General features: G+C 40.9%; 1 protein-coding gene across 20 annotated transcripts; it reads right to left on the reverse strand.

The window, feature by feature from the left end:
- Positions 1–220: 220 nt before the first annotated feature.
- Positions 221–27,680, reverse strand: tcf3b (transcription factor 3b). 20 transcript variants are annotated; one of them, XM_051947008.1, is made up of 21 exons: positions 27,104–27,680; positions 24,189–24,285; positions 22,115–22,187; positions 16,938–17,011; positions 16,189–16,261; positions 15,525–15,565; positions 15,173–15,305; positions 14,581–14,627; positions 9,952–10,051; positions 9,740–9,840; positions 9,340–9,433; positions 9,143–9,201; positions 8,452–8,527; positions 7,846–7,907; positions 7,437–7,634; positions 6,634–6,742; positions 6,286–6,433; positions 5,944–5,997; positions 4,652–4,890; positions 3,877–4,028; positions 221–3,760 (listed from the first exon to the last, which is right to left on the reverse strand). In XM_051947008.1, the coding sequence occupies exons 2-20, from the start codon at positions 24,261–24,263 to the stop codon at positions 3,883–3,885; spliced, it is 1,902 nt and encodes a 633-aa protein (XP_051802968.1). In that variant the 5' UTR covers positions 24,264–24,285; positions 27,104–27,680; the 3' UTR covers positions 221–3,760; positions 3,877–3,882. The 20 variants fall into 20 exon arrangements, with proteins under 20 accessions (XP_051802968.1, XP_051802964.1, XP_051802962.1 ...); XM_051947004.1 differs by having other exon boundaries at positions 6,634–6,745; positions 7,437–7,631; positions 9,143–9,204; positions 9,340–9,463; XM_051947002.1 differs by having other exon boundaries at positions 6,634–6,745; positions 9,143–9,204; positions 9,340–9,463.

A 27,680-nucleotide genomic window follows, 5' to 3' on the forward strand; every position in this document is an offset into this window, starting at 1 on the left:
CTGTATTTACAGCACACGGCCGCCTCGAACAAACTGTGTGCTCAGTCAGTGGCTACCACCCAGCTGTTGTTGGTTTTATGGAATCAATAGCATACGCTGGTATCATGCCTTGGATTTAGTGTGGTGCTTTTGTTGCATGAAACTGTAGTAAATGCATTAGTCGGTTAGCCGGTAATTGGCAAAGGAAAATATGAACAAATTCATTTTCCGAACTACAATAAACCCTTTATTACAATGGTTTCCTTTATTTTCCTTTTTATGTATACAATATTCAAAAGCCAGACATTGGAAAAGGTATAATCTGTTATTAAAAATGGCACATTTATTGCTACATTACTGTTATATACAGGACAGTTCTCAACTATATATATTTATATATGTATATATATATAATATATATATAAAAGAGAGAGAGATTGAGTGAGGCACTCTGAGGACCCTGGAGGAGTCAACAGCGTCCTCACTCCAAGATGTCAAGCTCTGTACCTGCGAATGTATTTAACACTCAACGGTCTCACCCCTTTTTTAGTTCAACAAAGATATGACAAAATTATCGAAAGCAAGTTTGAATCACTGCTTTCTTTTACCAAAAAAAGTCCAAGCCCATCAGCTGAAAACTTTACATGCTCCTGCAGTGATCGAGGGGGTTGTTTTTCTGTAGTTTTCAAAGTGTGTCTACGTCAAGACTTGAGTCGAGAAATAAAAGTTCCCCCAACCACAGAATTTGTAATAGGATGTTGACAAAATACTCAATGACATCTAGTCAGATTTTCCCCTTTAGAACAAATCAGCAATAGTCAGTACACTTACTGATCTTGCAATGATAGACAAAACTTCATGTACAACTTTTTGAGAGAGGCGATTAGAACTTCTCACAAAAAGCCACTGTCAACGCCACCAAAGAGCTGGAAGAGTAAAGGTCAGGGGTGAAAATTGTCACTAATGACTAAATATACTTAAAGTCACTGCAGCAAAGGGCTTGCACTCTGATATACAGAAATTTAAAATGCTCCAAATCAGTAGAGGTTCCAGCTACTATGGAAAATAAAACTCACTCCCTACATTGAAACCGAAGCAAATACATACTGAAACACGTTTATGTGCGTCAAAGGCAGACAGTCAGAGCCAAAAGCAGCATCTCTTGAACCCTGTCATGTCAAGTGATTTAGCAAATATAGGGCAGACAGAAAGAAAAACTCATGACCTGGACCCGTGACCATGACCTTAACTAAAACAGCAGTTTGGACAATATAATCCAGTTGAATAATTAGAAAAAAGGAATAAAAACTAAACAAGATCTACGTAACATTTATTTATTTAACTAGATACACTGAAAGAAAATCTCTTTATACCATTTAAACTTCTTCCTGAAAATTGAAAAAAGCATTAGGAGAAGGGAGGGTGGGGGAATGAACAAGTACCTCTTTAATCTCCATGATAAATGAAATGATATGGTTCACAAAATAAAACTGTCTTAAATGAAAATACAAGTTCAGGCACTGATAAGGTATCACTCTCCCATCATGACATCTTAAGTCTTGAGAATGAAAAGGCCACACTATTGATTTGTATAGGTCTTTTTTCTTCATCTCTTTTTTTCTTTTTTGTAGAAATTAAACACACAAAATGCTCTACCTCCCATTTGTGATTACATGTTGGTAAAAAGAAACCATTCACAACATGACATGACATGGGAATAACATCACAATAACACTGTTTTGTTCTCCATATTATCCATTACCTCACACCCAAATACCGACGTCTGCCTCCAAAAACGACGTGCAGGAAACTTTAACAGTGATCTGCACACTTGAGAGCCACTTGGTTTAGGGCAGACATTAGAAAAAAGGTGAAAAGAAAACTATTATACTGTACTGACAAAACAAACAAAAAAAAAAACAGGAACACAACTTTGAAAATGAAGGCGATCCACATTTGTATGGTAGCTACATTCAAAAACCAGTTGCATAATTACTGTTCGAGACAAAAATCCCTTCCCACGTTTTTCCACCAGTGCCTCGACGCCCGAGTAAGAACGCCTCGACAGGGCCGCGGCACAAACTGTCCATATATGCCCAAATGGAAAGAAAGAATTCATCTGGGTAGCTGATGATGCGCCTTGCAACTAAAACTGGAATTAAAAGGATACACCAAACGCTTTCAACATTTTTCATTTGTCATCTGTCGACCCTTTTCCTCTGCCATCCCAGTTCAATTGTTGAATTCATTTTTTTTAACAATTTCATTTAAATGTCAAATATCCCCTTATACAGCTCATCTACAATACACTCTAAACTTCAAACTAATATTGCCATTTATGTAAAAAATCTACAATGTATAGACTAACAAAAAATATATATTTTTATATATATTTAATTTTGAAAAATGAAACAGAATAATGTATGAAGTGAATTTACACGTCACACTTCTCTCAGGTAAGAAACGTGAGAACACACTTACTCAGGAGGAAGGTGATGGGCTGTAATTCAGTGGGAATGCTCATTTAGGAAAAGAAAGCCTCAGTTACACAAAGGCTCGTCTGCTTTGACAACTGCGGACAGATGAGATCCCTCCTTTAAAGAAACCCAGATGTTTTTTTTTTTTTTTTGGTCTTTTACAGATATTCAATTAAGGGGATAGACTTGAGCTGTTAAGTCTGCTGGCACTGTCAGTAAACCATTTCAAGAAAGCAACAGCACTAAATGGTGCCGATCACTTAGCGAGTGATTCAAATGGCTTTTATACAAGACTTTCAGGGACTGAAATGCAATACAGGTCAACACTTAACTTCCAGCCTAGAACTATACAACTGTGCTTTGTCTTGTCAATGTATGCTTTAGTACATAAAGCAGTACAAAAACCTGGATCTATAACAAGGGACTACTGGAGTAACACTAGAATTCGTGGTCAACAAAGAGGAAGAACAGTTTTGTAGTTGACAGATTCTACCACTTGGATAATTTATAACCTTCAAGGAAGAAGTCTTCGATTCCAAGTCTCCAGATGCCTTGTGGGATGCGACCGGGCTTCAGTCAGAGACAGCCTCGAGGTCAGAGTTCCCATTTTTCATGTTAAGCTGCGTTTGAAATGTCAAAACTACGACGTTTGCCTTGCGACCTTTCCGCCGTCTTCCACACATACACAAGGAAAAGTGACTGAATTTTGACAAGTCAACTTCAACTATGGGCTTGGTTACATAACATATGTAAGACTGTACCATCACGCTGGGAATGACATACATTAAAAATAATTGCTCATACACATAAGCAATCCCTCACAATAAACGTTCCTCACATGTAAAGCAATTTGCTTAAATGTCAAATAGAAAACATGTAACAATTAGGCACAAATCCTTGATTCAATTTGTGTTAGGTCTCCTTTTTTTGTTTTTTTTTTTCCCCACCAGAGCACCTCTCGGCAGTGTGTGAAGTCCCAATGTGTGGCAGGACAAAAAAGTACTCCGGCGTTCCATCATCGTGTGGAAACCAAAAAGAAAATAAAAATCTTACATGTATAAAACAAAGCAAAAAAAAAAAAAAAAGTTCTTCACATTTGAGCTTGTAGTCATGGTTGGGAGTGCGACAAACAGGCTGTGTCAGTTTTGGCAGTATGCGTGTGTGTACGAGTGTGTGAATGTGCATCTTGAAACTTGAACGGACAATACACAGACATGTCCACATATACACACACACTGAGAATAATGGGTGGAAGAAATCTGTTAAGGCCACATCCTCTGACAGCCAGGGAAACACCACCAGATCTGTAAAAAAGGAAGCACCACAGACGTTATGCAGGGGCATTTCTACAAAATGCAAAAGTTTAACAATGCTGCTAAACTGTGGGAAACAAATACCAGTAACAGTGTTTAAGGCCTACCTGGTGTTACATGTGGCCAACTGGATTGTGGCCATCTCCTCCCATGCTAGGATGGCCTCCTGAGAGCTGCATGGGTGCTTCACCCACCACCCCAGACACCTTCTCCTCCTCACGGCGTTTTAAACATGCTGCCTTGGGGTTAAGGTTGCGCTCTGACAGAGAAAGGAAAAGCAGAAACGTTCCTCGTCAGGAAAAACAATAAAACTGTGTTCAACCATCCAAAATCCCACCAGAGGCATGTTATCCTTAAATAAATACATTTTTAAAAATTTAGTCTTCATCAGAGCCAGAAACTGTAGAAACAGTCCTTGAAATGATCGACTCTGGAAAATTAACCAAATCCGAGCTTGAAATCATTATAGCTCATTAAAATCATTGTATTCTACATGTCTCATTTAAAATAATGCCAAAAACAAGCTGTTAGTACTAACTAGATTTGGCAAAAATTTTTAAAACATTCTGCACTCATCAGCAGACTTTAGTAAGACCTGGAGTCAACATTTTTCAGTTTGTAAAAATAAATAATCAAAGGAGTTTTTTGTTTGTTTTATGAATAATGGCATTATAATTGTGTCATTCTGTACAAAACACATTTTTGAGTTCTGACTACCTCTAGCCATGGTTGTGCTGTTTCTATACAGGGGCAGGACTTTAAATTAAAAATTAGCCCACTGCGAGTAAAAATGTGACAACAGTAAAGAACTACTTAGGGTTTAAAGGGTTAAGATTTTGAACACTGAACGTCTGATCTCCAAAGTTCTGCCTGCACACTGACCTCTGACTTGTTGTTCTAAATTGAGGATGACATTGACAGCTTGGTGAAGAATGAGAAGTTTGGTCTGAGGTTTGTCGTGGCTGAGGTGCAGCTGGCACATCCTCCCAAGCTCCTTAAAAGCCTCGTTGATGTCCCGTACTCTGAGACGCTCGCGAGCGTTGTTAGCCACTCGCCGTTCCCTCTCGCGCTCCATCTTCACCTCGGGGGGAAGGTCCTCGTCATCCTCATTGTCCTGACTACTTAGAAACAGAGATGAAGAGATGAAGACAAACCCCCAAACACAGTGTTCACGCTACCGTGTGACTACCAATTAGCAGCATTAATTTGAATAGCAGAGACTGCAAACCCACACCTCTGTATTAAATAAATGAATGCATTAAAAATGATATGAGAGAAGTTAAAAACAAATTTTTTGGCAAACTCAGTGCAACATCAATTTTTTTACGTTCGACAAGAATCTGTGCATCATCTTCATTTTTCAATTACTGAAGAATATGTGCAATATAGATCAAATCTAGGCAATATCAATATTTTTTGTATCAGCATTTCTACTCATGGAAGAATCTGTGCAATGTTGGTCTTTTTCACATAATGAGGAATCTGTGCAATATCTGAATAACCACATATGTAAGAATCAGTACTGATGTATAATTTTTGTTAATTTTTCTACTGATGGTCTCTACATGTTTGCACCATCTCTCTTGCTTCTATAGCACTGCAAATTTCCACACTGTGGGACTAATAAAGGCTTATCTTATCTCTAAATACTATGTTAAAGTAAGTCTGGAAAAAACAAAATTCAAGAAGCAGCAACTCAAACATCAAATGATCATTTGATGAAAACATTTCCCTCACATCAGTTGGATAGGTTGATGTTTACTGGTATTCTACCCCGTGAGTGCAATGTTTCTGGTTTTATCTTAAAGTTTGATTTTAAATTATGTCTTGTAAGAAGGAAAGCAGGATAAGCTGTGGCTTAGACCTTCACCTTTTTGTCTCTTAAAGTTCTTGCTTAGTGTTTTTGTGGTTTGGAATAATTTTGTTTTGTGGATGTAATTCTTAATAGACCGAAATGCATTTTAAGTTCAAATTTCAACATTCACAGGTAGCAAATGTACAGAAATGGTGAAAGTGAGTGATGGGTCATAAAATTCAGAGTGTCATAATTATACAATGACTCTGCCAATCAACGGTCAGATTTTAGACACCAACTCCATGAACATGTGCTTTGAGTGATGTCCGGCAAGAGTCAACAAAGCACGAGAAACTGATTCTCTATTGGAGAAACTTACTCATCTTTCTGGTCTGAAAGGCCAGAGAGCATCTGGAGGGTCAACGCCTCCTTTCTGAAAACGTGACATTAAGGGAGGGGGATTTTGACATTGTTAAAAACCTAACATAGCCTGGGCAATCAGTGGGAAACACAGGAAAGAAGAAACGACTAAGATGAATTACACTGTCTTTTAAAGGTGACTAACAGCTGAGCCTTGTAGTGGAAAAATCAAACAGTTTCCTTTCAGTTCCTCATCGTGACAGGAAAATCTCCAACTTTGTGGGTTAACATAGAATCTTACAGCATGGAAGAATCATTTTGTGATATTTCACAAAGACTTAAAACTTGATTAGGGACTTACCTTGTTCGACTGCGTGCTGCCTTGGAGTCCTTCTTTTCATCGTCTGACTTGTCTGCAATGGATGAGTTTTCATCATCCTCTTTGTCTTCTCTTTTGATGTCTGAGCTGCTGGAGGAGTGTGTGGAGCGGGCCATGCCACCAGGGAGACCTAAGGATGAACACACAAATGTGAAAATGCAAACCATTCATTCCACTAGAGACTTTCAATTTCAGGAAGGGATACAATATGATTCATAAACTGAAAAGCTAATAAAAGAGGGCAGAGTGTAAAGTAGAATTGCTACAAGCTACTTCTCATGTCAGTACCTTTGATTCACAAATTAAAGACAAAATATTAGCAAAACTTACTGGTAAAGCCTTCCGGCTGGCCAGCTGATGGTGTGGGTCCGGATGCGTGATGGCCGTGCAGGAGAGTGCTGCTGGGAGGAAGACCTGTGGGCTCCTCGTGTTTGCCTCCCTGCTGATGAAGGTGTAGAACAATAATGTTAATCCCAAAAAGTAAAGACATGCACGACTATTTAACTACAAACCAGACTGCAAAAGGCTTGCCAAACAAAATGTGTCGATCCAATTTGCAGATAAAGATGTCAGTGAGGCTGCAAAGGAAAAAATATCTTCACCACTGAACTAAAATAACTATATTCTGTGTAACATAATCAATAAACATGTTGTTTGATAATATTTTTACAGATTCGTAAAAGTATTTTACAGAAAATGCTGGACTTGAAAATAAATCTACCCCTAATTTCATGCAATATACTTCTTGGCCAGCAGATGGCATAAATGATCCAGTGGCGTGCATGGAAATAAAGTAATAAAGTTCCTACAAATGCAATTTTTTTCCTTTTATTTCTACTTTTCTTGCCGAATAAACCAAAACTAATCTATTCTAAAGAGCAATTTGTTGTGCAGTCTAAAATTACATCACAAGTTTTTCCTATCATCCTATTTCGGATTGTTGCATGTGATAGTTCTTTTGAGCCCTTCCACAAAACTCCATTTATTATTGAAGCTTCCTCAGAAATGGCTGAGAGAAGTCTTAGTACAAATGGACACTTCTGTTTGCTTTGTGTTGTTGCAACGTGCCATTAGAAAGTGTGTTTTAAACACAGATAAAAGAAAATGCAAGTTGAGGAGAGTATTTAACTCACCATAGCAGGATGTCTGTTGCTGAGTGCGAGGCTAGCATTGGGGAAAGCTGGAGAGAGGCCTCCAAGGCCCCCGTTGTGTACTGAGGACAGCAGGCTGTGCATGTCGGAGTGGGCGCCCTCTAAGCCAGGGCCCTGGCCCACAGCATGGCTACGCAGCACATGGATAGCCTCTTCCAAACGGTCCTCCATTTTACTCTGCTATATAAATACACGTAGAGTGAGCTAAAATATCGACATGACACAAGTCAAAGCAAAAGAAATGTGATTTAAAGACTGAAACAGTATCTTTGTACTATATTGTGCACTAACCTACTAAAAGACACCATACAAAATCTGGAAGAATATGTTCATATGGACGAATTCAGGGTTAAAATAATCTTTTATGTGGCAGACAAATATCTGAACATACCAGTGGGTGCGGTGGCCCTTCATAGTTGGGTGTGGTTGGTCTTTGCCACTGAGACTGAGCTCCTGCTGAGAGAAATATTGGGACAATGTTCAGTGGTAATTCTTGGTCTTACACCAGATGGAGCTGCAACGCACATTTTTATAATGAACATTTTAAAAATGTAGAGCATCATTTTCACTTATCAAGTTCAACTGATTACATTTTTTGTGCCAAAAACAAGTTTCCCATCACTAACATCACTTAAACAGCTAAATGAGTTGAACTAAATAAGGTCACTGTTACTGGAAAGGGTGTTTTATCCAAATTCATGGCTGTAAAGCAGAGTTAAAACATGCAATAGAAGACAACCTAAGCTAAGTTTACCATCCATTTGACTGGCAAATGTAATAAGCTCTCAGGTTAACAAGAATCTTACATCCAACCAAAGAGGAACAGAATCGATTTGAGCTAAAAGATTAAAAAAAAAAAAAAATACAGATTTTCTTCATCTTGAAGGACACATTACAGATGGATAAGAATATATTGTCATTAAATTTGTAGCTTTTCATATACAAATAATAAGAAATGCGACATTCTTTTTGTCTCTATATGAGAATTAAGCTGTACCTGCAATAGCCTGAGGAGATCCAGGAGTAGACGGAGCTGAGGAGAAATTATTACAGTTGTGGTCCGATGGGTAAATCTGAAAGAATTAGTCAAAACATTTTCACAATATGTACAACAAAACTAAACATTTCAGTACTATTTTTTTTTTTAAAAAAAAGCAAGATTGAATCTCATACAATTGGGTTAAAAATACCCACATTTTCTGTGTCATGCAATATCACAAACCAGTCATGTGCATGCTCAGATAATTAAATAAAAAAGAAGAAAAAATAATGCCAGATGAAATAGTTCTTGATTAGTTAATCACTTATACTTAGAAAAAATCTAGGTTTTGTCATTATCTTGAATTGTTCAGGTCTCATGCTAGTGCAAAACATTTGCAGACGTTCTGCCAAAAACACAGAAATAACAATTGTGTGTGCAATTTAATTACTTGTGCTGATGTATAATGTTAATTCTTAGCTTAATTTATAAATTTAGAACACTGACTTCCCTTTTACATTAAACAATCAAAATAATATTAAAAAGATTTTCATCAGCGCACGAGTCCATAGTTGAATTTGCTGAGTTGAATCTGTTCTTTGTAGAATCTTTGTCAGAGGAAATGCAATTCTTGGAAAAATTATTCGGAGTGTTTTATTGCCAAGCAGCAATTTTTTTTAAAAAAATAAACAAACAGAGAATGACTCACTGAGGCAAGAGCTTTCCCAATTTCATCTCCTGAACTGCCGGCGTTTGTGCCTCGGTTTGCTGCTGAAACAAAATAAGTAAAGTAAAACAGTGCCTGTTCGTTTGCTCTTGAGAGGAAAAAGAAGTGAAATGACCATATCAGGTGAATCAGCGAAAGATGCCATCATGATACTTTTGTGATATCCAAGAGTTCATTACCCATGATGCCTTCGCCGTTGATGGCAGGTGTGTGGTTGTAGGTGGTGGGGGCTGAGTGGAAGCCGTTGACTTCGCTGCCGTGCAGAGGATAGTTCTGTGGGGACAGAGGCAGGGGTTGACGCTTCTGGAGAAAGGATACAAGTAGCTGCATAAGGCACAAAATCTGCTCACAGAAAGTGCACATTAAAACATGTACTGAGCTAAAAAAAAACAAAACAAAAACAAAACAAAAAAAAAAAACAGTTTGAGGTTCAGTTATTTAACATGCTGCATCCAAAATGTTAACAGCAATTTCAAAATAATGCAACATGCACATTGTGATGCCCTGAATCTTATAAAACACTTGAAAATTAACAATGAAGTAGAAAATTAAGATGAGATTGAGGCTGTTTCTACTCACCATCCTGTCCTGTTGGTTAATTGCAGAGAAGGATCCTGGCTGTCCAATGTGAGGGGAATTACCCAGCATGGCAGAATAGCCGGAAGACGACCAGGGGTCTTCTGAAGAAAGAGGAAGCACATATGGAAATATATTAAAAAAAAAAAAAAAAAAAGCTTCACAAACATGATCACAGCACAAAACTATTGAGGTGATGTTTGTAGAAAGGTTACCTTGCATATAGAAGGAGCCTGGGTAGACGGCTCCAGGCTTACCACCAGGATATCCGCCATTGTCTCTGGCATACTCATCACCAGATGTGGAAGCATACACCTAAACCAACACACAGACGTCGAGCAGTTGGACAACGATTTCTACAATATACTCAGCTCTGATAATGTATGGCACTTGAATAACCCCATGCATTATAAGAGATGAAGCAGTATTGATCTGCCTTATCCTTGCTGTACAAAACCATTTAATTACACTAGCTTCAAGTGGCCACAAGATGGCAAGAGGGAGTCTGCCGGTGGTGGAGGAAGGCCGGCTCCTCGCCTGTAGAGGAGAACACAGTGGCCATGGCATGCTGGGCACAGCGACGGCTTGAATCCCAGTGCACAGTGAGCACTTCCTCTAGCTCCTAGGACCCCAGTGACACTGCACTGCCTGGCCTGCAGCCCCTCCCTATAACACACTCAGTATCAGCTCGCACACATACCATGCATTCAGTGAGCCAACACACCCATCCATGCCCAATCCAACAGCAATGTCCTCAAACTAGCGCCATCACATTCTGTATGGCATCAACAGCGGATTGGAGACATTCAAAAATGAACAGCTCTGATGAGATTGGACTTTTAATTTTAGCATCTTAAAGAGTCCAATTGAGCATCCTTTCTACATATTGCTAACAAACAAACAAAAAAAAAGGATGCTCCAAATACGCAGACTGAAGGCGGACATGAGAAGCCCTCAGTTTCCAGACACCATCAGCCGCCACTCAGTCCTTCTTTTCCTCTCCTCCTCTGTAGTGCATGGCAGATAGAGGAAGAGAGAAAGAGAATGGAGGCTATGCTGCAAAGAATGCTAATCCAGAGAAGGGATTTTTTCTGTAATTTGATTTAACAGGGAGAAGTGGAAAGGGAATGGAGAGATGCACTTCTAATTACAGAGCCATCTGCCTGTTCCTGGACCACATCCAACTCCACAGGCAGCTGGGCTGAGGAGAGGGAGCGAAGAGAGGGAGAGAGATGGGGGCTGGGATCCAGTCAGCGAGCGAGAGAGAGAGAGCGAGAGAGAGAGAGAGAGAGATTGCAGTGGGTAGGGGGTGGTAAAGGGGCAAGGGGGAGGATTGAGGGGAAAAAAATGAAGGCCCTGATGATTTATGAAATGGGTAGAGAGATAAGGGGTGTTGAGGGGGACAGGAGAAGGTAATCTAAATGACTTAAACAAAGCTTGATATGGCCAGGGGAGTGTGAAGGAAACAGGGGATTTAAAATGATCACGGTTAATTCAGGGGAAAACATGATGGAGATGGCTTCATTTAACAATAGGCTTTGAGTTGTTCTTTCACGGGGAACAATGTCGAGTGAATCCTGCTGCTCTAGATGGGAACACAGAACTACACAATGACTAGTGCTGCTGGATAATTGTATTCTCAGGAAGAAAAGGATTTCTAGGGTAAAATCCTCAACTAATAGGGGTTTAATGTAATTCAGGTTATGACCGTGTAAAGGTCTCTACATTAGAAAAACACGGGCTGTGGCAAGTGGGTGGGGAGTAGATGAAGATTAACATCAAACTAACCTCAAAGCGCTTTATTCAACCACAAGGGTTTGTGGTTAGTCTGCTGGACAACTAGGGGGCAGAAGAGAAGCTCCACCATGTTTTTTTTTGTCTGTTGCGGATGAGAGGGGGTGAAGTTTCACAAGGTGAGGGCAGGGGAGCTTGTATACAGGTATCAGCGGGAAACAGAAGTCAGGTAACTTCGAGGGAAACGGCATTCGCAGTGCATCTACTATTTATCCATTTACTCTTTTAGACTGCAACAAAAGTACAAAAAGAAAAAAAAGAAGAGTATGTTGACAGCGTGGTGAAGAGAAGCGGGAAGGGAGGAGTGCGGGGAGGGAGGAAAGACCACAGGATCATCATCGGCAGTCATTAATCTGGGCTCAGACACGGGGCTAAGAGGCCTCGCAAGCACTGCGCCTCACAACTGGGTCACTCACAGGGGGAGGCCCACCCAGGCCATCATGTGGTGAAGCGTAGGCGGAGGGCCGGGTGAGGTGGGGGAGGGGGGTTCACACACATACAGACATCTCATCATTCGCACTAAAACCACGCAGCCATCGTTCACACTGCGAGGAATGACTGAGGTTCAGACAGCGAAAAAGAGGGGGCCTCGACGAGACAGAGCACCTACACTCGGTCTCCGTGATGCAGCCACTACGGTGAAGTGTGTCTGCAAGCCGAAGTTTCAGCAGCCACTTCAACACGACAACACCCACAGGTGGAGGATGACAGCAGTGTCATTAAACGACTTCATTTCATGTAACAAACAAGAAACCTACACTGGGTAAGCAGAGAATTGATGAGGTCCAACTCTGATCTGTCAATCTGATAAACACCCATCTAATCAATAGAGCATGCTAGAGTCGTTGCATCATTTGCAACTGGATCCCAAACTAAGAGCAAGAAAGCAACACTATTAACGCTCGACTTAATTTCCAGCCAGATTACGCTTCCATGGCTCTGACTTGGACCTAGTCAGCCATACAAATCCTTTGAATTTACTTCATCCATGCAAAAGTAAAAACATCAGCATAGGCATGAGTCAATTCTGTTGCAAAAATATGTCCAACTTTTGTTATCAAGATTTGTGAAACATACACCAAGATGATGAAATCACGGGTCAAAGACAGGGCGGAAAATCCTAAATGACTTCTTGCTTTGTTGCTTCAAGGCACTCAGCTGAAACACCAATGCCACAAGTGTGAAGATGCAAAGGTTCCATATCAGTTTATCTTTTAGGTCACCCTTGTCATCTGAGAACTACATTAGCGTGAGGACAGGGTTACGGAAAATGTTGGTGCAACGGCAATATGTCATATTGCTTATCCAGTGGCAGCTAAAGCATTAAGTTCTAGGTTGTAATGGCAACTAACACAGGCAATTTCAAGTTCTTCTGACTTGAGCATCATGTTTCCCATCTTACAATGCAATGCATCAGCAGCCTGAAGTAGAAAATATTAATAGCATTTTGTACTGGGATGAAAATATCATGTGGTATTTAAATTAACAAAATTGTAAGTACTCTAAAATCTGCAGTAGCTTGAACGGAGTAGTTCATTGTCAGTAAACAAGAGTCAGACTTCAATTTAGAAATTGGCATGATGTGGACAACAGCAGCCTGATTCAATTATTTGTCAAGTCACTTTAAACTAACAGCAGTAATCATTTCGTTTATACTCCAACACCCAACAGTGACTAGCATTGCCAGTTATGTGTACATGTCATCGTCCTCACACATCAGCTGCTGGGAACTCTGGGCCCACTGACAAAATGTGACACTTGGTACAGTAAATCAAAGCACTCAGATATTTCATACTGCTTGGACCTCAGGTTGTGGATTGATAGTACTCTGGTGAATCTGCTATTGAATCAGCTGACAAACCTTAAAAACCAACTGAAATTTAAACCATTTTGACTAACAAAAACTTCAAAATAACCTATTATTTTCAATAAAAATTCAAGAATATGGGTCTTTCCACGGCTGGAAACATTCCTTTGCAGCAACAGCTGATTGACGTTGATTACAACATCAATTCTGCAGAATTTGAGCACATGAAAACAACAACAACAGAGGAAAGAAAGCATAAGGAGAGCAGAAAAAAAAAGTTTAACCAATCAGCATTGAACATCACTTGTAGTTTGCCAGGCCGATCACAAAAAAAAAAAACCTACTCCATTTTCTACGTGAAAGCTGACCACGTTGATGCTGTGCTGGTCCATGCCATCATTCACTGAATCTCTCGTCCCACAGACAGACTCCAACTCCACCATACTGCACTGCAGCTGCCGACAATAGTTGAATAGCTCATCATGGGTGGACTTTATAGAATCCTTGTTCTGCTCTACAGCCTGGCATAGAGGCACATACACCAGTTCTCCGCCTACTGCAAGTTTTAGCTGGAGTGGCCCTCCACCTCGCAGCAAATCTCCTGGAGAGCAGAACAAGGACTACAGTCGCCAGCTGCAGTCCAAGACGGTGGAGTTGGAGTCCATCCGCAGGACGAGCAACTCACTGGAGAGGCAACAGATGATGTGGAGGACTGCCTGGCCAGCTTACAGGTAGGGAAACGCATGAAAGGTCGTACCTAGCTGGTTAGCAGCGGCTGAAATTTTAAAATAAAGTGCTTACATGCAACATCTTTCACAAGACAAACTTTACACTAAATGGAAAAATAATGGAACCAGCTTTGAACCTCTCCAGTTAATGTGTGAAATCCACCTCTGCTCCCAAAAACTATAATACAAATTGGACGGCCTTGACAAAGTGCCTCAAAATCTTACAAAAACGCTCGTCTACATGACAATCAACCTTCAACACCACTTGAAACCACTTGTCTGTAGAGACAACCGCAGTAATGATGTTTATTGGGGCCTGAGTTACCTAACTGTCAGCTTGCTGAGAGTCTGACTGAGCAGAGGGTCTTTACCCTGTCTGTCACAGAACTGCTCAAGCAGAGTAGGAAAAGTATTGTGTATGTGTGGAGAGGAAAAAGGGAGACACAGAAACAGAGAGAGAGAGAAAAGAGAGGACTGGCTGTGAGCTGTGAAGACGAGCAGAAATACGCTCTCACCGAAGATGGCAGGCCAGGGGGTTTCCGAATCTTCTTTGGCTGGGTATCTACAAAAAAAAGGAGCAAAGAGACAAAAACACAAATAAGGACTACAGTAAAGACACAGTTGTAAATGTTATGTCAGTTCAGGTGCACTTTCATTGTGTGCTTGCTCTAATTTCACCTGCAGAACAGAGAACGCAAAACATGCTGCAGCAAGTGTGAGCTACTGTGTATGTGCATGTCAGTGTGAAAGATTTGCTGCTATGTGTTCATCTGTATGCAGGTCTATATTAAAAAGATTTGTCAGAGAAAGCATACACTTGCTGGTTTTGTTAGCTATACTTAGTATCTTTGGATTTTGGCTCATTGGTCAGTCTACATGAGCAAAGGGATATCACTTTGGGCGCTTCTGTATTTTCTGACATACTATGGACCTAGCAACTGATCAGTTAATTAGGAAAATGATTAACAGACTAATTAAAATGAAAATAACTCAGTTGCAGCCTTAGTTAAGAGGACTGAAATGAAACAACACGAAGTGGAATAGTGGAAAACACAAAGAAAGACCAAAAAAAAAAAAACTGTCCCCACAACATGCCCCAGCCTCTACCTATGCCTCCATCAGGCGGCCTTCTCCTGGGGTTGTTGGGGTATGATGGATAAAACTGGGAACCAGGCTTGATACCAGAAGGGGACATGGCATCTGGACTGGGCATTGCTATGTCGCTCGGAAGAAAACCAGGCTAGAAGAACAGAGAGAGACAAGGTTTTACTAATAATACATACAAGGGGCGTGGGAAAGAATAGCAGAAAGAAACTGTTTCTCTTGTAAGAAACCAAGACTGTTGTTCATTCAAAGTGTTTAACATGAAAAGGGAAGTGAAAAAAAAAAAAAAAACAGGGTTTCCTTTACACTAGCGCATTACTTGAATTTACATCTCACCAGCTTGGCGTCAACATACCTGGCTTCCAAACGGGGGGTACGGTGGCCTCTCATTTTTACCTGTAAGGTGACAGTAATGGGTTGTTTGAATGTTAGTGCATACAGTGAAACCCTGAGCCACACACACACACACACACACACACACACACACACACACACACACACACACACACACACACACACACACACACACACACACACACACACACACACACACACACACACACACACACGCAATGGTGTGTGCAAATACAAGCGAAAAGTAGGTTTTCAAAAGTACAAAAAGTCCAGAGATGCCCTCCCCTTTTTCAGTACGCTCAGCTGCATAAAGCCGCCCGCCAGACAAAACCCTAGGGAAGGTTTCTGCTTCAGTGCCTTAACATCCCCAACACTCAACGAATGAACACAGGCGCGCGCACACACACACACGCATACATGCATGTAGCCACACACACACACATTTTGCAATCCAGAAAACAATTCTGTGGTCATAAAGTATGCACAACAGACTATTAGCAACAAAACAGTTCTAAAACTGAAGTGTGACAAGGCAACATTCTTCTGTCACCAAAATGTAAATTCACTAATTTTAAACACTCTCGCAGCTAAAATGCCAAAAACCAGATAAAAGTCACATGTTAAAGGTAATTCAAAGAAAGCCAGTAGAAAAAAAACAAACTTACCGGCAATCCCTGAACTGATGAAAGGAGAAGACAAGCCTTCATGTTCATTGTAGTGGGATCCTTCCCCATAGCCCTACGGGAACAATAGTACACACAAAACACCACGGTCAAACTCAAAAAGGCATGAAAAATGTAAATAAAAAAAAACATGTGGACAGTTACTTTAAGCAAATACACTCCAACACGCCCACATACCTAAACGATAACCACTATTCAAGGCCACCCCTATTTTGTTTGCACTGCTATATGGCTTAGCGGTTACCCTCCCTCTGCTTTTCTGTCTAACAGGATCCATGCCAAACAAATCTGCATCAGCTCGAGGGATTCAAACCGACTTTCTTAATTATCAACTTGTGGTAATCAAAGCTTGCCGCATCCGTTTCACCCCCTGTTTCTTGTATTTACACAGAGTTGTGCCAAGACAGTTATGGTGGATGTGAAGCTGCAATTACCGGTGGGCTTCAACAGAGATTCTGGGCTACCAGAGAGCTTGCCAATGCAGGATCCTGGGCCAAGGTTATTAGGTAGAAAGTAAAACTACGACTTCAAATCAAATATGGCACACAGCAGCAAAAAGTACTAAGCTGTTGTGGCGGTTGGGGGAGAGGGTGTGTGTTTTCATCTATGGCAGAGTGATTAGCTGAATACGTGCGAGTGTATGACAGTATCACGGCATCTGGTGCTACCGCTTAGATCTGCACACTTAAAATCATGTGAGACTAAAGAGTGTGAGTGTATTTAGATCTTACCCGTCCTTGGCTGAATGAGGGACTGCTCTGTTCTGTGGAGCCCCAAGACCCAGAGCCGCTGCGCTCATCTATTGCTGTAAGAAAGACATATTGTTGAGATTCACAGATACAGATTATAGGCGTGCAAGTCTGAAGTAGAGCTGCAATAATCAAAAAACAGACCGAACTAAGTGTTAGCAATCCCCGAAAGAGAACATATAATTATTATCCTATGTGCTACTACAGATATATATGCCCCGATGTTGGAGTCATATCAAAGAAATCTGTCACTGCATCCTACTCTCAACATTCGATGTCTTTAACTGGCCACAATGGGTTTGCACAAGCCAGGAGAGAGCATCACTATTGATCAAAGGCATCTCTGCTGCATTCAAGATGCACTGCAATGTGAAACCATTTCTGGGGAAAACATGTAGGAAACGCTGCTCAGTGTTCCCATTAGGGTTCATTATGGTCACTGAATAGCAGAAAATTAACCATTCACACCCTAATGTAATCCAAGAGGTTAAAAAGCCATCTAAACCACATTTTAATTCCACTCAGTCAATTTGACATACCACAAACACGTAACGTGACACAAAACAAAATGTGTAAAGCCAAAAAATGGAACCACTATGTTTTAGGTAAAGAAAGAACCGATGTGTGGCACAAAGAAAACACAGCCAAAAGACTGGTGGAGCAGAAAACTCCAAAATACCCCCATCATCCCCTTCTCCCTGTCTTATGCACTAATGCTATCCAGGCTCTCTGGAGACACAAGGCTTAATTGCATGCTGATTTGCATAATTGTGCATATTAATGTGGTTTCCTTATGAATATTCATATTTCGTCTTTGATTTCTGCCTAATTAAAAAAATGTGTGTGAGAAAGCAAAAGAGAGAGTGAGCGGGTGGAAGGAGAAAGCAAGGGGGATGAGAGAGAGAGGGGGAAGAGAGAGAGAGAGGAAGGAACAAGAGTGAGAGGGGTCTGGGTGAGATCAGCAGCCTGGCTGACGAGTGAGAATGAGTGATGAGACTAACAGAGCGGTGCAAGCACCTACACACGCTGCGACAGCCGTGATCTATGGAGCTGATGCCAGTGGCATGGAGAATCAGGCGAGCAGGGAGGAGAGGGGACCTCAAAAGATCAGCCTTGCTCACTGTCAGATCAGCCCTGCTGAAAGGCCACAGCGCTAATAAAGCGCTGCACCACCGTCAACCATGTCCAATAGCACAGGACACTGGTGACGAGCTCACTGCTAAATAAAGATGACAGACTTTCTATGGAGACACTTCAGCCAAAGCTTGGTGCCAAGAGAAGTAATACCAAATTAGAGAGATAAAAATCCACTTTAGAGGAGAGACATCAACAATGAGCCTGCCTGCTTCTAGCCTGGCGTACTTCAATTCAAACACCTTCTCTTTTCCACTTCAAGACACTCTAGCTTCATCCAAAATTGCTGGCAGAACACAACTATTTTCACATGTACTAAACACACAAAAATGTAGTAAGTAACCCACAAAAATTGCATCTTATCACTGTCAACAATAACCCGCACTGAGTAGGCCTGTGAGGCCAACAAGCAGAGTTAAGAGAGTAACTTCATCTTCACAGCTATTTTCAATACACCACTCATCCGCCTATGGAGCCTCCATTTGGCCAACGGGGGTGCAGAGGAAAGAGCGAAAGCACGGCTGTGCAGGAGAAGTCTGACAACATTGTTTCACACTTACTGGAGTAATTAACTCGAAGGCAATTAAAACAAGGTGGAGAGCTGCTGAGGTGACACTGACGCCTAGGAGAGCCCTCTATGCTAGAAGAGAGATCTTTCTATTGTTGTAATCTCTCGTCACATGCAATATTAAACCTAAATCTACTATCATCAAAAGGCGTGCAAAGTAATAAAATAACTTAAAACATTAATTAAAATGCCCCACAAACCTTTGTGTGCAGAAAAAAATATTTACAGTCATATTCTACACTCGCTACTACATGGTCGATTTTATTATTTAGATGCTGGTTATGTTGTTATTTTGCTCTTGTAATAACAAAATAAGAACATTTTTAAGTCGATCTGTAAGAACAAGACGTGTACCTCGTAAAGTAGGTCAGTAATGTACTCCTACACCATTTGTTATGGCCAGCACAAATACTTTTAGCACTTTGTTTTAAACCAGCCTTTTACAAGTTAAAAAAAAATCTGCACTGAACACCTAAAGACTCTGCAATTTGAACTGAAATAAAAGAACAAATACATTAGCTAAATTTTATTTCATTTTAACCATTTTTTTTCCTCTCCACGCATACTTAAAAGACAAATATCAGCACTCTCATACTGCAGTTGATAGTTGTTATAAACTGTAGCTGTAGTTGATTTATATGACACACGGTAGGCAACATGACACCTATGTGGCAGTAGTATGGCAACAATTTGCAATTTTTTGTTGTGATTACATCATTTTTCAAGGATTCCAAAATGGTATCACACTATTAATATCCACAAATGTATGTGTTATTTAGGACAAAACAACACTGCACACAATTTAGATCACAGTTACTACTAAATATAGAATGTCAATATGTCCTCTCAGTGGGCAGTTTACACTAACAGAACATACAAGTCAATAGACAACAGACTATGTAGACAATGTAAGTAATAGCAGTACTACTATTTATTGTATTACATGAAATGCTTCGAGTAGGCAAATAATTTTAACACTATAAATGCTATAAATATTCGGGATTATTGGCTAATTGGACACAAACTCCAGAAACACAAACATCATTCGGTTGACGTGAAAACAACGGGTTCTCCGGACTTATACTGCATCCATCTAGATTTTGGCATGGCTAGTGTGAATGTACTCACACGGCAAGACAAATACTGACTCACAACCAGAGCCCAGAAAAATATTTATTTTCTGAGCCACAAAGCCTTCTCACGGCTGCAGGCTCTGAAAACATCTAATTTAGTTGAAGAAGGAAGCCACTCGTCTTTGAGATTTCCTCTTTTCTGAGGGCTTAGTTATTCCAACTACGACTCACCAATGCACAGAGAAAATGCACGGCGATACTTGCAGACCCTGCGCAGGTAGACAACCGAGAGGGGCAAAAGTTAAACACACAGCTAGCGAGTTAGCCGCCGCAGAGTGGCCACATGTGCAAATTCACAATGTTGTTATTTGTGGTGATCTAAAGGAAGCAGGGATGTCGCGTCCCGTGTGTTTGTGTGACGGGGGTTGGAGACGTTGCCAGCAGCTGCAGAGGTGACAGAGGGGACGCCTGCCTGAAGGGTTGTGGGCTTGGCCAGCTCCCACCATACACCGTCACACTCAGCCTCCCCTACTTCTCAAACATCCCACACTTCTTGCCAATCCTATCCTCTTTTCCTCTTTCTTCTCCCCTCCTCTCTACCCGACACACCCTTCCCCAGGCACACACACATTTACAACACACACTAACACACACACTCTGGCCACTGAGGAAGGGAGAAGGACGCCTAATGCAATTAGCACCCCTCTGAGCACTTTTGTGTTGATGAATAGAGGTGGTCTGGTGGGCCACTAGGCTGCTCGCTGCCGTTCCCGCGCTGCTGGGTCCCTGAATATACAAGCCGCCCAAGTGACGTCATAGATGGACATTGTTCTTTAATGGTCATCATTTCTATGATGGATAGCTTTCCTGGCTCGCAACCGCATAGCATTGTTAGCGAGCAATCTTTAGGGCTGCACATCCTGTCGACACATGTTCCCCAGTCAAAACTCTCAGTCCTCTCCCTCGTACATATGGTTTTGCCAAACAGAGCCTCCCTTCCTCATATAGTTGGACTGCATTGAATGTACTATGCGTGTTACAACATGACGCAGATTCACGAGAAACTCCCGGGATGGAATTTGCACATGTTAGCATTTTGACTTTCTCGTGCTATTACGAGGGCAACCTGCAGATCTCCCAAAGTTAAAGGTGACAGCTTTAAGTATCTCATTAAAATGGGTGTCAATGACCGAGGGCCACACTTTAGGACACAGGGAGGGGGGAGGAATTAACTCCTCACTGCTTAGTAATTGCCTGCTGTAATAGAAACAAACAGAATCCTGCCTTCCACAGGCTGATCCCTCTATTCAACAAGCTCTCTCTCTCCCACTCTGGCCACTCACTGCACGCTGGGCCAGTTTAAGAGGCTGCGAGCTGGGGGTGAGGGACATTGTCTCAGACTCGAGCCATTTCCTGCAGATCAGTGGGGGTAAGAGCCCTGTGCCGTGTTGGGGGAGGAGTGTTTTACACTTCAGGGTGGGGGAGTAGTTTCAAGTCCATAAGCCCCCTTCTTTGCCTTTGTTCCTCAGTGGCCAAGTTCTCACTCTGGGGAACACTGGGGAGTGTGACTCGATTTCACACGCCAGGTTGGCAGGGTGACAGAGGAATGAAAGTAACACGACTTACTAATAACCTTCAGGAAGAGAGAAAAGCTCCCTCAAAGCATTCAGGTGCTCGAGCGAGTTAACTGCAGCTAGTTTGCACTTTAAAAAAGAGAAGTGAAGTCTAAAAAAACAAAATAAAGAATAAACAGGCACAGAGCAAGCTGGAGCACATCAATAAATGTAAAATCCATTCTTAAAAATACTTGCATGACTTACTAATATAAACCAACAAAAACAATTTGCTAGATTTTTATGTTGTTGATAGAAAAACTGATCTAGTGAAAACTGTTCTCAGATGGAAGGATTAACCAGGACATTGCATCTGAAAATTTATGTAGCTGCATAGTTTTTCAAATTAAATTTTGTAAAGCCTGAAACACCGCAAATAAAATTCACCTCTGTTGCACCTACTGAGGCGGTGAAAGAGATCAGCAAAACGTGGCCAAATAAAAGTAAAACTGTCTGCATGGTAGACACCACAAAAGGTTAGGGGAGAAACCTTTTTTTTTTGCAAGCTGACCTTTTATGTACTTGCTCTTCTGTATCAGCTGTAAATTTTAAGAACATGCTCTTTTGTAGTTGATTTTTCCATTTTGCAGGACTGCTAAGGATCATAAATTTCTCAATAATAAATCTGCATGCTTTTGCTTTCCCAAAACTTGCATGCAGCCACAGTAATGTCAGTTAAAAATCGCTTGTGGAAAACGATGAATGATAGCCAACACTAGCTAAGACATACAAAGCAGGAACACTGCTTTGAGATTAAGTTTAAGAGCTTACCTGATCCCCCAAACTGACTGCTGGCGAGTGTCATTGTCCTGTTTTTCCCGTTGGCTACTGGAGGCGCGAACATCTACAAGACAAAAGAAGAAAGATACCATAAGTAACAAGGGAAATGATGGCACACTTCACACATCCTATTTCCACTAATAACTAACATCACACACACACACACACACACAGCGTTCAGTTGTGTTTTCCCCCCTTACAGGCATTTCAGTTTTGGTAAAGTATTATATAAAAGAAAAAAACACTGATAACCTCCAGCATGTCAGTAAAAAAAAAAAAAAAAAAGAAAAAGAAATTAGACATTCTTAGGGTTTTAAAAAAATATATGTATTCTTACTTTATTGCAAACAATACAGATGGAAGCTGTTCCCAATGCAAAAAATTTAATCTTTCAGACGCATCTGAAGTACTCAAAGCCAGTGGCACGCAGCACTTTAACTTTCAGAACTTTGACGTAAGCAAACCACTGTGGGCTTTAACGTGAGACGACGGTCTAAATGTCTGCTGTGGCTTCTTCAAAGTCTGCTATACAAACCAAACATTTTGTAAAAGGAGGACACCATTAAACCATTTGCCACTACTGCACATGATCTTTTCTCTTAATGTGTAAAGCACTTAAACGACCGATTAAGACACCATCTTTGCTTCAATTACATTTGACTGCATATATATCGCAAACATGTTTACTTTTCCTTTAAACCAAATCCAATCTCGCGTGGTTTTTCTACGACTAGCCAGCAAATAAACAAAGAGGAGGATATTTGTTTGTACAGTGTTCAACAGTTTCTCACCCAATTATCAATGTCATATTTAAACGGAACATCTGCTGATACAAATTGGCAGCTGATCAATCTGAGCTTTTCCGAAACACAAACCCAACTGTCTAATGAGTACCTCCCACAAAACCCCCTTCACGACAAGAGCGGTTTTCTTTAGCATGGGGTAGAGTTTCCTTCAAATACCAGTGTTATGACAGGGAATATGACTAAGTTAAAGCAGCTAACTGCATCACGCAAGTCAAAATAATAGAGCTCTACCAACAACATTTAAGTACAATAGGTTTTTAAAAAAAAAAAAAATCACAAAAAAAAAAAATCGAAGCTACTCTTGTTGTTCTCCAGTGTTACACATCATTAAATGTCAATGACTCATCAGTGATATAAACAGTTTTGTATAAATTAATTCCGCTTTGTCAGAAGAACTCTCCTGAGACATTAAGTATGCTGACAAATATTCATTCAGAGTTATAGTTTGGAATTACCCAACATGTAATAATTACCCAGAACCGGCAAATTAGCCTCACCAGCTACTCAGTTTATTTAGGAGTGGAAACTAACACAGCTCCACTGGGGCTATGAGATGTTTATGTCAGCGTAAAGCCGAAAAAGGTTTCACAACAAAATGAAACACAGGTAAATAAAAGCTGAAAAGAATACCTCTATCCACTTTGTAGATAATGTCTAGAGGATAGCTCTGAAAGCATCTCCGTGAAAAAAAGTCTTCCTAAAGACTAAAAATATGACAAAAAGAAATGCAGAAGCTGTCTGCTCAGCCCAGTTCAAAGATCAAAAAATTCCCACTAAAGAACCTGCAAACAAGACATACAGGGGTGAAATTATTTCCACTATTTCCTGCAGTTGGTCCTGATTCACTATTTACACTTTGCAGTGGATACAATTTGATTTTAGTAAGATCTACTTGCCTGCATCATCTACATAATTGAGTAACCTACATTGAAAGCCTAAATTCTTTTTCACCAATCACCCTGAGGTATAGCAGTATTTTACTGGTCATACTTTGATGTTATCAGCGCTACCTTTGCATGCCAAAAAATGAAAACATCTTTAAGCTGATACAACCTACACTTATAAAAGGAGATTTCAAATTTTGTGTTGCAGATTTTGAGAAATGAAGCTTCCCACCCAAGTTTCTTGCCTCAACCCCTACCCCACTTCCCTTTATTAAGACCTCCAGCTTTCCTCTGCCCATATACCCAGACCTGTATCTCACTCTCTTCCTCCCAGTGCCACCCAGAACCACCCAGACTGCTCTCCCACTCTCTTACCGCACTGAAATCCAGGAGGTCGCTGAGTTCCTTGTCAGTTCCCACTGCAGCCATTCTTTGCTGCTGTTCGTTCATACCCTTCAGTCTCTAATAAACCCTATGAGAGAAATTTGCAGATAGAGGATTTTAATGGCACTAGCAAGCAAAAAGAGAAGTTACATGTTCCTCTTAATAATAATAAAAAAACAGGGATGATGATGGTAATGAATGATTCAAACTACTCTACCTTTGCTATATCAAAACCCTTATCTTGACCCATGAGATGAACCCATTGGCAAGTTATTAGTTTCCTTTTAGATACCAAAGCAGGGGTGCAGTATGTCAGCATTTTGCGAACATGTCTGATTTTTTAAATCCCAAATAGTACTGAATATAAAAACACGTAGGTCAGAAAAAATATTCTATATTTCAGAATTTAAACGCTTGAACCTCAGCTGGCCAAAATACACCACTCAAATTACTACCACGTTGAAATATGGACCGACGAGGAGGAAAAAAGGACAACACGAGGCTCGGAAACATTACATACTGTATAGGCAGGTCTACTTATGCTGTTTTCCCTCAGACGCTGCCTTCCCATCCAGGCAGTTGAAAGAGACGTTGCTATGAAGTGATGAATACTCTGCCTTTAGTCAAATCACTACCAAGTAATGAGTTTAAAAAAAAATCTCTTTCTTTTTACGCTACCCTTGCAAATAACACAACCATATGTCGATCATTGCTACATAAAAGAGAATGTAATACATTTACAATTACAGACATAATTGGGACTATTGTTAGCCCAAGGAAATAGGGGTGAAAGGCAGAGCTAATGACTGTATGCAAACACGTCATTACCAAATTACCATATGTCAACTCAGAAAGAACCTTGTCAAATGACACAGTGAGCATGAATACTGGATTTACCCTGTGTTTTGCATTCCATCGCAAGCCCGAGGCCGCTCTCTGATGCTGAGCGGTGGTTCTGCAAGCCTCACAGGAAACCAGTGGTAATGGGAGCAAGTGGAAGAATAGAGGCACTTGGACACCAACAGGTGGTGTGCTTTTACAGCCTCTTTTGTAATTCGGTACTAGCATAAACTGACCAAAAGACAACAAGAAAATACAAAAAGATGTACGTCTCATAGAACATGCAGAGTCTATGTCATAAACAAAGAGAATTCGAATTTCTATCAAGGAATAAAAATGCTAATAACTTAAAAGCAGAACAAGTAAGTTAGAAATCTCTCCGTACATATATGAAAATAACACAAATGGCTGTATGGGAGACAAACATTGCAGTCCTAGTCTAGCGAACTCGGGCAAGTGGAACTAATTTAACCTTGGGACAAGGGAAGGAAATGAGCATACACAAAACATCGCCTCAAGTGTAAATAGACAGGAACATGGCTGTCATTGCTTTCCTCAAAACTTTTGGGCAAGATGGCCCATGAAGGACAACACAGGCCACGCAGGGCACATAATAAAACTTCCCGTATACTGTTTAATCACCAAGTTAAATGGAGCAGGAGCACATGGGCTTAATGTAACAAAATGGCATCTTCGGCTACTGCTGGATCAATATTTGAAGCCAGCAGATTAGGGGTCTTTGTCACCCCACACAAGGCAGAGAAGGCAGGTCATTCCCCACAAAATGATTTCCAGCAAAAAACAAAGCACTACAAAGCTACACACATACACGCACACCAAAAACTCCATATTTAGGATAAATCTAATTGAACAAGTTTGTAAAACGCCTGCGTCCGTTTTTAGCTTTTAAACACAATAAATGGACCAAATTATTCAAATCGTTTAAAAACAACGAGTGAATTAGAGGGGTTCTTACAACGGCTGTTGTAATAATGCAATTTAAAATGCACAGATCTCTGCACAGTCCGATTGTGTGCTAAATTAAGTCAAAAACTATAACGTGTTTATCTCAATGCTATTACTACGAGAACAAGGGCCGCCGTGCTGAGCAGAAAAAGACATTTTCAACTGTTGATTCAAATGCTGCCCAAAAGAAACCGACGGTGAAAGAAACGTAAATATTTTAAAAACTGTTTAGAACAATAATAGTAAACACATAGGGCGCCACAGGCTGTATATTATATGATCAGCCCCGCTAGGCCACATCCAGGGCCACAAGCTTATTGCTGACAACTACCCCATTCACCATTTATTTTGAACTATGTTGACATCCTCCTGAATACTAACAAAAACATCCAGTTGTGTCCTCTCCGTTGCAAAACAACGGCCCCGAAGCCCTTGAAAGAATAAGAGAGCAAAAAAGGCTCCAAACTTCATGCAACAACACACAAACTGATCTCTTTTTCTTTCCCATATTATTAGGGTTCAAGTCGTGCATTATGAGGGAGTTCAGTGGAAGAGGCGGTGGGGGTGGGAGCATGAGGAATTTCCTGCCAAATGTGCAATAAAATAAGTCTAGCTGGTGGCCAGACACTTCCATAAAGGAATGTTTTAAAAGGGGGATTTTATGGAAAGTTTCTCTCCTCTTCTCGTGTGTGGAAAATGCAGCCCCGCGACACAAAGTTTAGCTAAAATGCTAGCTAAAAGATATTTTTTTGTTTGTTGTTGCCGTTCATATTTCCCACTTATGTGCTACGCTAGCTAGCGGGGGAGACACACGGTGGAAAACAAAATGAGGCTTGTTAGGCAGCACTAACATTTAATGGAGTCTTTTTTGCAGAACAAAGGAGTAATTTCCTCCTCTCCGTGGTCGATGCGGAGACCATCACACACTTGGCTCGCCACCTCAAACCCAGACAAAAACTTAACATCCCCCGCTTTAACCACACATTCCCGAAAACTTTTCGACAAATGCAAGGCGTCAAAATAGGTGTCAATGAAACAACGTCGAAAACATGCAACTTCCCCCGAAAACGTGAAGTGTAAAGAATGTGGTTTTTTTTTACCTCTCCTCTCCAAGTGTCTGATATCCAACAGTAAAAAGAAAAGCGGAGACTCGCAAGGGGAAAAACATAAAACTTCAAGAGAATTTCGACCTCAGTGCATGAAACGCATTGGAGCACAGTAGATATCTTCCTTTTGTCCCGGGAAAAGCCTGCTTTTTCACACCGCGGCCCACGTGTTTGCTTCACTGTAACAAGTCTGTGTGCAAACAAATCTATTATAGTAACTAATCTCACGTCTTCCTTTTTTGTTGTTACAACTGAGATGATTTCATTCTTCTCGTAGACATCTTCACCACCTCCGTCCACATTGTCAGACGCAACAACGTATCCCTCCGCACAAAAAAGTGAGGGCCTCAACGCCAGCGGTGTCCGATTTCAAACGCCTTTGAGAGCTGGGCTGTTTTTCTAAAGGAAAAAACGAGACCTTAACGTCTCCTGGTGGCCCGGACGACGGGAATCTTTAAGCTCGGCGCTCGGTTTCCACTAACGTAGCCGCAATCCTCAAAAAATGCATAAGCGCTACGAGCACTAGGTCGTCCGGCGGAAGGCTATCGTAAGAAAGTTACCTGCGATTACA

This window comes from Acanthochromis polyacanthus, chromosome 4, assembly GCF_021347895.1.
Source record: "Acanthochromis polyacanthus isolate Apoly-LR-REF ecotype Palm Island chromosome 4, KAUST_Apoly_ChrSc, whole genome shotgun sequence".
Taxonomy (NCBI): Eukaryota; Metazoa; Chordata; class Actinopteri; family Pomacentridae; genus Acanthochromis; species Acanthochromis polyacanthus.